This window comes from Harpegnathos saltator, unplaced genomic scaffold, assembly GCF_003227715.2.
Source record: "Harpegnathos saltator strain DR-91 unplaced genomic scaffold, Hsal_v8.6 scaffold288, whole genome shotgun sequence".
Lineage (NCBI taxonomy): Eukaryota > Metazoa > Arthropoda > Insecta > Hymenoptera > Formicidae > Harpegnathos > Harpegnathos saltator.
This window is the reverse complement of record NW_020230081.1, coordinates 326,862-342,071: the sequence shown is the minus strand read 5'-3', so window position 1 is coordinate 342,071 and position 15,210 is coordinate 326,862. Positions and strand designations below refer to the sequence as shown.

The 15,210-nt window shown below is 29.7% G+C and overlaps 3 protein-coding genes and 1 long non-coding RNA gene across 7 annotated transcripts; 3 read left to right on the top strand and 1 right to left on the bottom strand.

Moving 5' to 3' along the window:
- Positions 1–128: 128 nt before the first annotated feature.
- LOC105181991 (odorant receptor 49b) lies at positions 129–2,980 on the bottom strand. Of its 2 annotated transcripts, none has more exons than XM_019840809.2 (6): positions 2,672–2,980; positions 2,073–2,479; positions 1,168–1,267; positions 922–1,023; positions 676–834; positions 129–452 (listed from the first exon to the last, which is right to left on the bottom strand). In XM_019840809.2, the coding sequence occupies exons 1-6, from the start codon at positions 2,963–2,965 to the stop codon at positions 390–392; spliced, it is 1,125 nt and encodes a 374-aa protein (XP_019696368.1). In that variant the 5' UTR covers positions 2,966–2,980; the 3' UTR covers positions 129–389. The 2 variants fall into 2 exon arrangements, with proteins under 2 accessions (XP_019696368.1, XP_025155455.1); XM_025299670.1 differs by having other exon boundaries at positions 2,698–2,738.
- Positions 2,981–6,651: 3,671 nt separating this feature from the next.
- On the top strand, positions 6,652–9,219 carry LOC109503732 (odorant receptor 49b-like). 2 transcript variants are annotated; one of them, XM_025299673.1, is made up of 6 exons: positions 6,652–6,932; positions 7,065–7,471; positions 7,893–7,992; positions 8,535–8,636; positions 8,739–8,897; positions 9,057–9,219. In XM_025299673.1, exons 1-6 carry the CDS (start codon positions 6,846–6,848, stop codon positions 9,138–9,140), a joined length of 939 nt encoding a protein of 312 aa, XP_025155458.1. In that variant the 5' UTR covers positions 6,652–6,845; the 3' UTR covers positions 9,141–9,219. The 2 variants fall into 2 exon arrangements, with proteins under 2 accessions (XP_025155458.1, XP_025155459.1); XM_025299674.1 differs by having other exon boundaries at positions 8,739–8,910; positions 9,057–9,149.
- A 1,421-nt stretch (positions 9,220–10,640) lies between these two features.
- Positions 10,641–11,462, top strand: LOC112588771 (uncharacterized). The gene is made up of 3 exons (XR_003113033.1): positions 10,641–10,935; positions 11,025–11,146; positions 11,444–11,462. It is a non-coding gene; the product is annotated as an uncharacterized LOC112588771 (long non-coding RNA).
- Positions 11,463–11,471: 9 nt separating this feature from the next.
- Positions 11,472–14,012, top strand: LOC105181990 (odorant receptor 49b). Of its 2 annotated transcripts, none has more exons than XM_025299671.1 (6): positions 11,472–11,741; positions 11,874–12,280; positions 12,685–12,784; positions 13,332–13,433; positions 13,532–13,690; positions 13,850–14,012. In XM_025299671.1, exons 1-6 carry the CDS (start codon positions 11,655–11,657, stop codon positions 13,931–13,933), a joined length of 939 nt encoding a protein of 312 aa, XP_025155456.1. In that variant the 5' UTR covers positions 11,472–11,654; the 3' UTR covers positions 13,934–14,012. The 2 variants fall into 2 exon arrangements, with proteins under 2 accessions (XP_025155456.1, XP_025155457.1); XM_025299672.1 differs by having other exon boundaries at positions 13,532–13,703.
- Positions 14,013–15,210: the final 1,198 nt, after the last annotated feature.

Genomic DNA, 15,210 nt, shown 5'->3' with positions numbered 1-15,210 from the left:
CGTGTAAGTATTATTAATTATTTCTTGAACAGTTGTAAAACATAGACAGATTTATTTGTTTCTTACTTAATATAGATAAAAGGAAGGGGGGGTCTAATTAAATTGAAAAACTACAAATAAAATAGAGATTGCTGAAGAAAAATATTCATTATTTTGTACTTTTTAAGATATTACTACAATATAAATCACTATAATATTATTTGCTGAAACATTCTTGTCTACATTATCTATGACAAAATAGCTTATGGTTACTAGGAAGAATGTTATGAATTCAACAATCACGGCATTATAATGCGATGAGTATTGTTTGCTAGATTCTTAATATGAGGATTGTAGGTTCTCCAAAGTTAAACAATTTGTGTTTTTAATTCTCCATCTTGAAAATTAAATTATTCTTCATTTTGCATAACAACTCGCAGCGTCGTGAAATATGAAAAAATAGTTGATAGATACTGTAACATTAATAATATTTTCATACATCATGTCTCACGAATAGAATATTATATTTCGTATTAATTGTGATTATATATTATATTATTGTAATTCATGACGCAAATGTCGCTAATATTTTACTTAATATTGAATTGTAAATTGCAATGAAACATTTAGTAATAGCGATGGTAATTAGTGCACATAATTAATATCACAACGTAATAATTAACCATGTTTTCTCACCGATGTGTAATAATTCAGAGATAATGAAGGCATAACGCACGGTATCGAGATAACTACTGATTTCTGAGCCCTTAATATAATCATTTGTAAACTTTTACGTAATTGAATTGACTGTTCGTACCATTGCGCATCATAAATCGCCTGTGCGACCTCACTGCTCTAGAGAAAAAAATATCGAATGATCATGATAAATTAAAATAAAGTATCAAAAACGAGGGAATAGAGACAAAAGCAGAATTAACTTACGATGTAAATTAAATTTTCTGCTGGCCAAGTATACATGAATACTTCTGATAATCCACTGAAAGTTAAACCAACACATTGGATTTTCATTGACAATGGCTGTCCCTGCATTAAGAATAAAATCAAAATTTTATGTAACGTTTTACTTTGAACTATTCACTCGATTATCTTCAAAATATATAAGCAAATTATTATATCTATTTATCAATACGCACACTACCATTATTATTATTGTGCAGTAGTACTCACAGTAATAAAAATCAGGCCGACTATAATTAATGCTGTAGTACTGAGAGTTATAGTTGATAATGCGAACGGACGGACTACTGCAATTACTTCATCTGCGTATCTAAAATAAATGTTTTATACATTTTTGTCAAGATATATTGTCCTAATATTTAACCCTTAGCGCTCCGTTGGCGCCGGTACGGAGACATCACTCATTTGTTTAGTAACTCCGGTGGCTCCGCTGCGGAGCCAAATGTTTTTAACATGATTACGCTTCAGATGCTATGTCATCGTCGGCGTTGGCAATTGTTATCTGTAGTTAAAACGTGCTAGTCTGTAATATTGAGGTTAAATTATTTTACGACCTTTTTTATGGTTAAAAATATGGAGACGAATGAATGTTATGATGAAAACTTAAAGCTGAGTGATAATGAAGACATATTTGATTTTCAAATATTATTATTATTATTATTATTTTATTATTATTTTCAAGTATTATTTTTAAGAAAAGGATGGCAGACGTCAAACTAGTGAGTACTGCGACACTTGCCCAAGTAAACCCAGAATGCACATGGGGGATTGTTTCCAAAGATATCACACGATGGTGAATTATAAAATTTAAAATTTATGTTTCATTTGCAAGAGGAATATACATATTTATAAAATAAATAAAATCAAAAACATTCACAAGCACGTGTAATTCCTTCCGCACAAAATAAGACTTCTCCTTCTCAGATGCTCCGCTGCAAAAATGTGTCGGTGTTGCTGGTAGACAGTAGTACAAAAACACACAGAGCGCTAAGGGTTAAACGAGTCATCCCAAATTTTTAAGCAAATGATGTAACATGAAATCTCATTACACATGTCTGAACAGATTTCTCTTCAAATAAATTTCATTAATAAGATAAATATGTTTTAATACTTACTTTAGTAACTTCTGATGTTTTCTAACACATTTCATTAAGCCATAAATATCTGTGATTGTTCGTAATTCCTCATTTAATAACTCAAATCTCACTGAAATAAACCAGAGTAACATAGCTATAAAAACGTTCATAGATAGCTGAGCAGCAGCTTGGGTAAACACAAAAGCCTGATGAATATAAAGAATAGATCTCAGCGGTTGTTGATAAACGTCAAATGGATACTCGGCAGTTGTTGGGAACGGTTGATCCAAAGTAGCTGGTCCAGAAATGATGATAAGACAAGAAATATAAATCCAGATAATCGATCCACCATAGAAATAAACACACTTGCCAATGTATTGATCAAAAATCGGCTCTTCATGAGACTTAAGCGATTCACAGAAATTTTCCATTTCGAAAGTAACCAACTAAAACCACACACACAAATATTTTTTTATAAGTTTAGATCCTTTAGATAATTTAGGAAGATAAATCCTAATACAAAAATGTCAAGATTATAACGATTTTTCGTGAAAGATGAGATACCTTATACATATAAAAAAAATACGCGCACGGAAAAATTTCGGAGGAAGAGTACTTAATATGTTTATATTAATTACTTGTAGACGATAGGAATAAACCTTACAGCTCACAATATTGCAAATTATGTGTATAGTAGGACACATAATAGTTAGAGATTTTGCCATAATTAGTGGATCATCAAGGTGATTCTTAACTGCATTCATCAACCCTATCGTTACGCCGAAACTTGAAATCAAACACAAATATTGATACAGACTCACACAGACAACTTTAAGTTTAATTGTATCTTTTGGGAGCGGCCAGCACCAGGTTATAAACACACTTAATTTTACCATGTGAATTATTTGCTTTAGCGCCCGATTCTTTAACATAATTATATTAAATCACACACGCATACGTCACAATATATACTGAAGAAATTTCAAAAATTTATAATGATACGTTGAACAAATATATAACAGAAAAAGAATTTTCTAGCCAAAATTCTAAACAAGAAGAAGAAAACAAACGATTACATTACATATTTCAACATAAACAGTCATACAAGTTTTTATAGACTTCCGTTTCACATCAAATATACTTTCACAATAAAGTTCTCGTAAAATAAGCAGAAAGACGACGTACTGTGAAATGTATGTTACATTATATCTGTTGCGCTCGCAACATAAATTGCAAAGCATATTATAAATGCATCGAATACATTAATATGTTACTATGTAGCTCTGATGCTTTACTTGGGGTATAAGGTCGCTGATGAAAGCATAGGGTATATCTTCAGGATTATTTTCTATACGTTTCTGTGAATAGACACATCTAAGAAAGGAAAAAGAGGAAGAAGGAGATTGTGCTGAATTAGAGGATACGTAAATATTGCCATTAAATATTATTGCCGTGTTATATAACAATTTCATTGGATATTACTCATCGTACAATAAATTGTCCTAACGCATACTTAATCTCACTAATGTTTCGACGATAAAAGATATAACATTTTCCATTGCATATTTTTGTTATTGTTTAATTTGTACTCAAATGCTGGAAAGAAATGTATCCAGATTAAATTACTGATAGGACATCTCTCCCCAGACAGAATCGGGGAACTTCTTTCTATAAACAGAATGAGGATTAAATTAGTCATAGGACTATGTTGACTAAATATACTAGTCTAAGAGCACACGTGAGAATTGCAGAACAATGAGGATAAGAACCGATTCTGTGAAGAAACTAGTGAAGATAGTATACAAATATCGCTGTTTTCGTTAGTTGCTAAAGGATATCGATTATGGAGCTATATGTATACAGAATTAGCATATCTGAAGAAGATGACGGTGAGCAACCTGCGAGTTTGGTGAGACTTTGTTGGACTCGTCTTATTCGTCGAGTGCAAGCTTGACCCTACAAAGTTTGTGAAGTGTTACGATAAACATAAGATAGTCTAAGTCTAAGTAACTTTGGAAGCTGTTAAAACTCCACACATGTATTTATATTATTACTATTGCTATTTATATTTATTAATCTTAACGTTCTTTGTTCTGCTTATTTGTATTGAAAATATTATATTTGATATTTAGAGTTTCTGCGATATGAAAATATGTTCAGTTAGATTTCCAGTTTGGTCCCATGTTTTTCATTGATTTGTTTCTGATATCTGAGATTTTTTGTATCATCTAAGTAGGATTTACATATCATTTTGATATCATTTTGATCAATGAGAATTGGAATTTCAGTTTATTCCAGGAAATAATGAAATAAATACTATAAAAAACTTCACACGATTTATATGAAAAAAAAATGTTTAAACTTTTCATCAAGGCTGCAAGAATTACAATATATAAAAAATTCAAGCCAATTGGCTGAAGACGTTTTTCTCATATAAATTGTGCAGGATTCTTTCATCTGCTCGTTAAATTCACGAATATTCTCAACGAATATGAAAAAGAACTGAAAATTGGACCATTAAAAAGTATTTTATGAAGGTAAAAAGAAAGAAAAATGCCAAGTATAAAAATATGTAAAAAGTATCTTATGTACAAAAATATTAAAGAGAAATCATTAAGAAATGAATACTTTACGAGATACTTGATATCTTTTGTTGAAAAGTATCAAAAGAAAATATAACAAAGTATCTCAGAAAATATTCATTTCTCGACAATCTTACTTACCAGTATTTACTTTTGAAGCATAACGATCTAAGAAATCAATTTATGTTAAAAAGAATATACAACTTCATTAAGAGAATCTAAGTTGATCTTGATAAGCATTAACAAAATCAGGTCAAATAATCTACAGATCAGATAATATATTTCTTTAAACCTTAAACCAGAGCTAGAGACGATCTGCACATTTTGAGCGAAATTCAAAAGGTGACACCCATCGTCCCCCTGCCACCACTTCGCGCTCAGCGGCCGAGGTAAAGATCGCGATGCGTTCAGTCCGTCGCTGTATAAGAAATCAGCTGAAGCGCACCCTCGCATCATATTATCATTAAAATTTTTTCCTCGTTTAATAATCACTTTAAAATATATATGTTTATGCGTTATTTATATATATATACATATATATATAAAACAAATTGAATTTTTATTATGTACAATAAGCAACATAATGAGCAACATATATATATATACACACACACGCAAAACAATAATACGCCACGCATTATATACATGGTACTACTATACGTAGTAGTAATACTAGTAATATTAGTAGTAGTAGTAGTAGTAGTAGTAGTAGTAGTAGTAGTAGTAGTAGTAGTAGTAGAAGTAGTGTACTAAACTACTGAGTAAAAAACTATTCATCTCTTTATACTTTAATAACAAGGAAAAAGAAAAACCATATTTGGAAGAAAATAAAGTTCTTGAAAAACAGTAATAAAAATTATTTTAAATACATCTGCACAGTTCATGACAAGTAAAATGTCCTCCTTACTTCTGCAGCATTGCAACGTGACTAGAGTTGTACTAAGAAGTCTTATTCCGCATAATGTATGTATTATCTAGAGCTATTGTTATGTTGTATTATAGCGCAACCCACTTAATATTTTGCATACTCCATAATTTATTAGTCTTCCGTTGCTTTATATCCGTCTTATGTATATTACACTTTTGCTTTATATCTGTCTGATGTCGATGATAGTAAGATAACCATCTATAAGCATTATCTATAACTTCGATGAACAGTTACATCGTAGCAAAATGACATAAATACGTGTTAAAATAATTTATCTGGAAAATTTACCTGGTACTTCAAAATTCCATTTCTTTTATAGTTAATATCGGTATAAATGCTAATGTGTGAAACATAGATATATATCGAGCGGTATGATGTCTTACCGTCTTTATTTTGCGAGAAATGTACAACGGGGAAGTATTTTATTTTGACATCTACAAAGTCTCTAAGAGTATTTCATAATAATTTGTGTCATAATTCTTATAATAAATTGTGCCACTTAAAAATATAAAAGTAGATTATTTTCCGAAATTAGTAAAAAAATATTTCACATCTTCCGGAGGCATTAATTCTAGTCAGAAGCGGTAACACTAAACACGAAAAGATTAATATATTGGCATGTCTATTTTGTCATTTGTTCTTCAATATATATTTACATATAATTTTATTCTAGAAAATCCGGAAAAATTTATCAAATTCAAAATCGTCACATTTTCTCAAAAGGAGATTTATCAAATGTTCGAAAAAATAGAGGAAAATCATTGATAATAGTGGCGAATATTCCGAGAATTAAAATGTATTTTACTTTTCTGTAAATTAACATTCAATTTTATTTAAAAAATGGAACGGATTAATTTGTAAACCTAATAATTTAAAACATTTATGTAAATTAATTTCAGATATTAATTGCAGATATTAAAGTAGCTCTTTTCTAAATTACAATGAATGAACATTTCGGTTTTTCTTGTTTTTCCATTTAATTTTGTTCTTAATTATATCTATTATATCATGAAAACTATTTAAATCAACTAATTCTCAATAAAATTTTTAGTGATAACATTTTTAATAAATATATACGTGATTTTTTATAGAAAAATGCGAGGAAAAATAAAGTTTACAAAAGTAATTAATTTTGTAAAATTAAGTGTGTTCATTACTTGTTTTTGGCCACAACCAAAAGACGCAATTAAATTAAAAATCATTTGTGTGGCACTGTATCAGTATTTCTCGATACTGTTATATTTAGCCTTGACGTTAGCACTGATAAATACAATTAAAAATCACCTTAATGATCCTGCTATTATGGTAAAAGTGGCAATATTTATATGCCCTATTACACATGTGATATGTAAAATTGTGGTATATAGAATTATTTGGCATCGTCTACAAGTAATTAAAACAAAAATATATTTAATATAAATGTTTATAATATTAGAAGTCATATTATGGGATGATTGATCGAGGAAATAATGTTAATTATTACGTCTTCTTTCTATATAAAGTGCATATAATCAATTCCAGTCAATCACTTTCGAAATGGAAAATTTTTATAAATTGACTAAACCACACGAGGAAACTATCTTACAAAAATATATAAACAAATGTGTCATTTTTTACGGTGGATCTATAATTGGTATATATCTGATCTCTATTATCATCATCTCTGGACCTGTTACACTTAATCAACCTTTTCCAATGATGGCTGAATATCCATTTGATGTTTTCCATCAACCGATGAGAACGATTGCTTATATACATCAGTCTATATGTATTTTGCAAGGTTCTGCTCACATATGTATAAATACCTACACTTCGCTTTTACTCTGGTTTTCGTCGGCGAGATTGGAATTGTTAACCGACAGTCTGCATGCAATTAGAAATATTTATGATTTGACGAAGTGTGTTCAAAAACATCAGAAATTATTAAAGTGAGACATATTAAATACCAATATTAACTGTTGCACCTATTGTATCGCAAATATTAATTATAATTTTAACATGTATATTTTCAAAGTGTACATTGCATCCAATATTTATATATGTATTTCATTGAAATTCTACTAAAATTTGGAAATATAACAGTGAATGTGTGTGTGCGTGTGTCAAAGTTTTTTGGCAGGATTTGATATTATAGGTATAAATATTAAATGTTAATTGTTACAATATTATTTATATTAATTACATTAAAAGGCATAATAGCGTATATTTTTTGCAGCTATAAGATAAAAACGAAAATTATATCACATTTTATTATTATTTATGACGTCGATCGATTAGAAATATAAAAGAAATAGTTTTTTAATAAAAATAAGATATTTTAATTTGATACACGCCATAGATTTATTTTAGGTATGCGGAACAAGTTATTCACGCAATACGTCCCTTTGCATTCATGGTTACGTGTTTTAGTACCCTTGGATTAATAATAGTGGGTCTTATTTTTGTTACTGTACGTATTTGCATTATGATTATATATTGTAATGGTACTGTTGCAAAACGCCAACTTCAAATCTTTAAAAAAATTCTTGTCCGCCTTTGTATTCCTGAAAATTTATATTTATTTATATAGGTTAATATAGCTTTTATTCTCCAGAAAGAAATCTGTTAACAATTTATCAACAAATGGGCAACAGATTCTATCAGGATTTGTCGACAAATTCGTAGACATCTGTGTTCATATCTCGCTCGTGTCCTGTCGACAAAATCTGCTGACAGAATCTGAGTGTAAATTAACGGCAGAAAACAAGCAGGATCTACAATATGCTCCATTCAAATACATTGACATGACAAATCCTTCGATTTCATCAGTATTTTGTCACATGTGTGTGGGATAACACTCTGCTATCAGATCTTGTTATATTTCTGCTAATAAACTTCTGACAGAATCTGCAGCAGATACTATGCAAAATCTGTTTTTGCACCTTTTGCTGTTTGGATTTCTTAATGGAATATTTTGATCTATTATAAGAAATTATGCATTATTTTAAATAGGATCAACCGTTGTCAATGAAAATTCAATGTGCTGGTATAGCTTTTAATGGATTATCAGAAGTATTTATGTATACCTGGCCAGCGGAACATTTAATCCATGTTGTAAATATATTTTGTCGCTGAAAAAAATCGACTTTTCTTATTTCATAGAATTTTATTTCATTAGAATTATTTAGAATTTTATGCATGATATTTCTTTTTCAGAATAACAAAATCGAGAAAGCTATTTATAGTGTGGAATGGTACGAACATTCAGTAGAACTTCAGAGAAGTATACAGATCATTTTAATAAGGGCTCAAAAACCACTGCTTATTACGATACCCTGCGTCATGCCACCATTATCTCTAAACTATTATACAAAGGTATTATACAAAGGTAGAAAAGTTTTAATATATTATTATTATATTAATTGTTATATCATGTAAACACAAAAGTATATTGTAGGCTATGATAAATCTTCTAAATAATAAGCTGTTAAACCATAACGGTATTAGAATATTAACATATTACAATTATTATAGTATTTGTCGACCATATTTTCTTATTTCACGGCGCTACGAATATTTATGCAAACTAGCCAAGAAGTAGACGAACCAGAGATATAAGAAGGAGCATATTCTTGACAATTTTTGAAAGTAGGCAAATCATTGTATTCGTTCTAGAAATAAATAATAATAAACAATACACATACAAATCATTGTTATCATTAAATCGTGTGGTATTGGGAAAATAATGAATTCTCAAAAATTGTTTTGATAGCAGATCGTGTACACTCAGTCCCGCGAATGCCTTACCATCGATAAATCGACAATTACTAAAAATTCCCGGCTAACCGCATTGTTTCTAGCTACGCGTTTCACGTAATTATTGATTAATCCAGGAAGCGAGTATATATCTAAAGTAAGAGTGATACTTTGACAGTTTGATGTTTTATCTATGCGTTAACGAAAAGAAAGAGAATTAATAGACTTTTGATAGGATTTATAACGTACATAATGGAAATTTAACTTTTATTATGTACAATAAGCAACATAGTGAGGTAACATATATATATATATATATATATATATATATATATATACAGACTGTTTGAAAGCTTACCATGCAGACGAAAGTTGGAGATAGATTGGTTGTAGCCGAGAAGAAAGGTCATGTACCATAATGTCAAATTGGCATTAGTTATCGAGTTATTAATTGAAACATGTGAGCCAATGAGCGCGTAGAGAGCGTTGCGCGGCCGTGGTAAGCACGTAGACATTTGGTATAGGCGGAATCAAGGAGCGTCGACAGGCGAGCGCGCGCGGCGAGGGGCAACTGCAAGCGACAAGAGGCGAGCGCGAACGACGAGCGAGCGAGCGCAAGCCACAAGAGACGACCGCCCAACACTCTTTACGCGCTCATTGGCTCACATGTTTAATTTAATAATTCGGTAACTATTGCCAATTTGACATTATGGTACATGACTTTTCTTCTCGGCTACACCCAATCTATCTCCAACTTTCGTCTGCATGATAAACTTTCAAACACCCTGTATATACACGCATGACAATAATATGCCACGCAATATATACATGAAAGCAGTAGTAGCAATAGTAATTGTAGTAGTAGTAGTAGTAGCAGTAGTAGTAGTAGTAGTAGTAGTAGCAGTAGTAGTAGTAGTAGTATACTAAACTATTGAGTAAAACATTATTCACCTCTCTATACTACAATAATAAGAAGAAAGAAAATCCATGTGCGAAAAAAAAATAAAGTCCTTGAGAGACAGTAATAAAAATTATTTTAAACACATCTGCACAGTTTATTCATGACAGGTAAAATATACTCCTTACTTCTGCAGCATTGCAACGTGACTAAAGCTGCACTAAGAAGTTTTATTCCGCGTAATGTATGTATTATCTAGAGCTATTGTTATGCTGTATTATAGCGCAACCCACTTAATATCTTGCATACTCCATAATTTATTAGTCTTCTGTTGCTTCATATCCGTCTTACGTAGATATTATTAAGATTACCGTCTATAAGCTCTATCTATTATAATTTCGACGAACAGTTACATCATAAAATAACATAAATACGTGTTAAAATAATTTAACTGATGAATTTATCTGATTCTTTAAAATTCCATTTCTTTTATAGTTAATATCGGTATGAATGCTAATGCGTGGAACATAGATATATATCGGACGGTATGATGTCTTGCCGTCTTTATTTTGCGAGAAATATACGACAGGGGTGTATTTTATTTTGACATCTACAAAGTCTCTAAAAGTATTTCATAATAATTTGTGTCATAATTCTTATAATAAATTGTGCCATTTAAAAATATAAGAGTAGATTATCTCCGGAAATTAGTAAAAAATATTTCACATCTTTCGGAGGCAATAATTCTAGTCAGAAGCGGTAACACTAAACACGAAAAATTTAATATATTGGCATGTCTATTTTGTCATTTGCTCTTCAATATATATTTACATATAATTTTATTCTAGAAAATCCGGAAAAATTTATCAATTCAAAATCGTCACATTTTCTCAAAAGGAGATTTATCAAATGTTCGAAAAAATAGAGGAAAATCATTGATAATAGTGGCGAATATTCCGAGAATTAAAATGTATTTTACTTTTCTGTAAACTAACATTCAATTTTATTTAAAAAATGGAACGGATTAATTTGTAAACCTAATAATTTAAATCATTTATGCAAATTAATTTCAGATATTAATTGCAGATATTAAAGTAGTTCTTTTCTAAATTAGAATGAATGAACATTTCGGTTTTTCTTTTTTTTCCATTTAATTTTGCTCTTAATTGTATCTATTATATCATGAAAACTATTTAAATCAACTAATTCTCAATAAAATTTTTAGTGATAACATTTTCAATAAATACATACGTGATTTTTTTTATAGAAAAATGCGAGAAAAATTAAAGTTTACAAAAGTAATTAATTTTATAAAATTAAGTGTGTTCATTACTTGTTTTTGGCCACAACCAAAAGACGCAATTAAATTAAAAATCATTTGTGTGGCACTGTGTCAGTACTTCTGGATACTGTTACACTTAGGCTTGACGCTAGCACTAATAAATACAATTAAAAATCACCTTAATGATCCTGCTATTATGGTAAAAGTGGCAATATTTATATGCCCTACTACACATGTAATATGCAATATTGTGGTATATAGAATTATTTGGCATCGTCTACAAGTAATTAAAACAAAAATATATTTAATATAAATGTTTATAATATTAGAAGTCATATTATGGGATGATTGACCGAGGAAATAATGTTAATTATTACGTCTTCTTTCTATATAAAGTGTATATAACCGATTCCAGTCAATTACTTTCGAAATGGAAAATTTTTATAAATTGATTAAACCACACGAGGAAACTATCTTACAAAAATATATAAACAAATGTGTCATTTTTTACGGTGGATCTATAATTGGTATATATCTGATCTCTATTATCATCATCTCTGGACCTGTTACACTTAATCAACCTTTTCCAATAATGGCTGAATATCCATTTGATGTTTTCCATCAACCGATGAGAACGATTGCTTATATACATCAGTCTATATGTATATTGCAAGCTTCTGCTCACATATGTATAAATACCTACACTACGCTTTTACTCTGGTTTTCGTCGGCGAGATTGGAATTGTTAACCGACAATCTGCATGCAATTAGAAATATTTATGATTTGACGAAGTGTGTTCAAGAACATCAGAAATTGTTAAAGTGAGACATATTAAATACTAATATTAACTGTTGCACCTATTGTATCGCAAATATTCTTTATAATTTTAACATGTATATTTTCAAAGTGTACATTGCATCCAATATTTATATATGTATTTCATTGAAATTCTACCAAAATTTGGAAATGTAACAGTAAATGTGTGTGTGTGTTTTTTAGCAGGTTTTGATATTATAGATATGAATAATAAATGTTAATTGTTACAAAATTATTTATATTAATTACATTAAAAGGCATAATAGCCTACATTTCTTGCAGCTATAAAATAAAAATGAAAATTACATCACATTTTATTATTATTTATGATCGATTAGATTATAAAAGAAATAGTTTTTTAATAAAAATAAGATATTTTAGTTTGATACACGCCATACATTTATTTTAGGTATGCGGAACAAGTTATTCGCGCAATACGTCCCTTTGCATTCATAGTTATGTGTTTTAGTACCCTTGGATTAATAATAGTGGGTCTTATTTTTGTTACTGTACGTATTCGCATTATGATTATTTATTGTAATAGTACTGTTGCAAAACGCCAACTTCAAATCATCAAAAAATTCTTGTTCGCTATTGTATTCCTGAAAATTTATATTTATTTATACAGGTTAATATAGCTTTTATTCTCCAGAAAAAAATCTGTTAACAATTTATCAACAAATGGGCAACAGATTCTATTAGGATTTGTCGACAGATCCGTAGACATCTGTGTTCGTATCCCGCTCGTGTCCTGTCGACAAAATCTGCTGACAGAATCTGAGTGTAGATTAACGGCAGAAAACAAGCAAGATCTACAATATGCTCCATTTAAATACATTGACATGACAAATCCTTTTCGATTTCTGTCATCAGTATTTTTTCACATGTGTGTGGGATAATATTCTGCCATCAGATCTTGTTATATTTCTGCTAATAAACTTCTGACAGAATCTGCAGCAGATACTATGCAAAATCTGTTTTTGCACCTTTTGCTGTTTGGATTTCTTAATGGAATATTTTGATCTATTATAAGAAATTATGCATTATTTTAAATAGGATCAACCGTTGTCAATGAAAATTCAATGCGCTGGTATAGCTTTTAATGGATTATCAGAAGTATTTATGTATACCTGGCCAGCGGAACATTTAATCCATGTTGTAAATATATTTCGTCGCTGAAAAAATCGACTTTTCTTATTTCATAGAATTTTATATTAGAATTATTTAGTATTTTATGCATGATATTTCTTTTTCAGAATAACAAAATCGAAAAAGCTATTTATAGTGTGGAATGGTACGAACATTCAGTAGAACTTCAGAGAAGTATACAGATCATTTTAATGAGGGCTCAAAAGCCACTGCTTATTACGATACCTTGCGTCATGCCACCATTATCTCTAAACTATTATACAAAGGTATTATACAAAGGTAGAAAAGTTTTAATATATTATTATTATATTAATTGTTATATCATGTAAACACAAAAGTATATTGTAGGCTATGATAAATCTTCTAAATAATAAGCTGTTAAACCATAACGGTATTAGAATATTAACATATTACAATTATTATAGTATTTGTCGACCATATTCTCTTATTTCACGGCGCTACGAATATTTATGCAAACTAGCCAAGAAGTTGACGAACCAGAAATATAAGAGAGAGCATATTCTTGACAATTTTTGAAAGTAGGCAAATCATTGTATTCGTTCTAGAAATAAATAATAATAAACAATACACATATAAATCATTGTTATCATTAAATCGTGTGGTATTGGGAAAATAATGAATTCTCAAAAATTGTTTTGATAGCAGATTCGCGGACTCAGTCCCGCGAATGCTTTACCATCGATAAATCGACAATTACTAAAAATTCCCGGCTAACCGCATTGTTTCTAGCTACGCATTTCACGTAATTATTGATTAATCCAGGAAGCGAGTATATATCTAAAGTAAGAGTGATACTTTGACAGTTTGATGTTTTATCTATGCGTTAACGAAAAGAAAGAGAATTAATAGATTTTTGATAGGATTTATAACGTACATAATGAAAATTTAACTTTTATTATATACAGTAAGCAACATAGTGAGGTAACATATATATATATATATATATATATATATATATATATACACGCATAACAATAATACGCCACATACATGGCAATACATACATGGCAGCAGTAGCAGCAGTAGTAATTGTAGTAGTAGTAGTAATAGTAGTAGGAATAGTAGTAGTAGTATACTAAACTATTGAGTAAAATATTATTCACCTCTCTATACTTTAATAACAAGAGGAAGGAAAATCCATGTGCGAAAAAAAATAGAGTCCTTGAGAGACAGTAATAAAAATTATTTTAAACACATCTGCACAGTTTATTCATGACAGGTAAAATATACTCCTTACTTCTGCAGCATTGCAACGTGACTAAAGCTGCACTAAGAAGTTTTATTCCGCGTAATGTATGTATTATCTAGAGCTATTGTTATGCTGTATTATAGCGCAACCCACTTAATATCTTGCATACTCCATAATTTATTAGTCTTCTGTTGCTTCATATCCGTCTTACGTAGATATTATTAAGATTACCGTCTATAAGCTCTATCTATTATAATTTCGACGAACAGTTATATCATAAAATAACATAAATACGTGTTAAAATGATTTAACTGATGAATTTATCTGATTCTTTAAAATTCCATTTCTTTTATAGTTAATATCGGTATGAATGCTAATGCGTGGAACATAAATATATATAGTGCGGTATGCTTGCCGTTTTTATTTTACAAGAAATGTACAACGAGAGAGTATTCTATTTTGACGTTTACAAAGTCTCCACGAGCATTTCATAATCATTCGTGTCATAATTCTTATAATAGATTGTGCCATTTAAAAATATAAGAATAGATTATGTTCAGAAATTAATAGAAAATA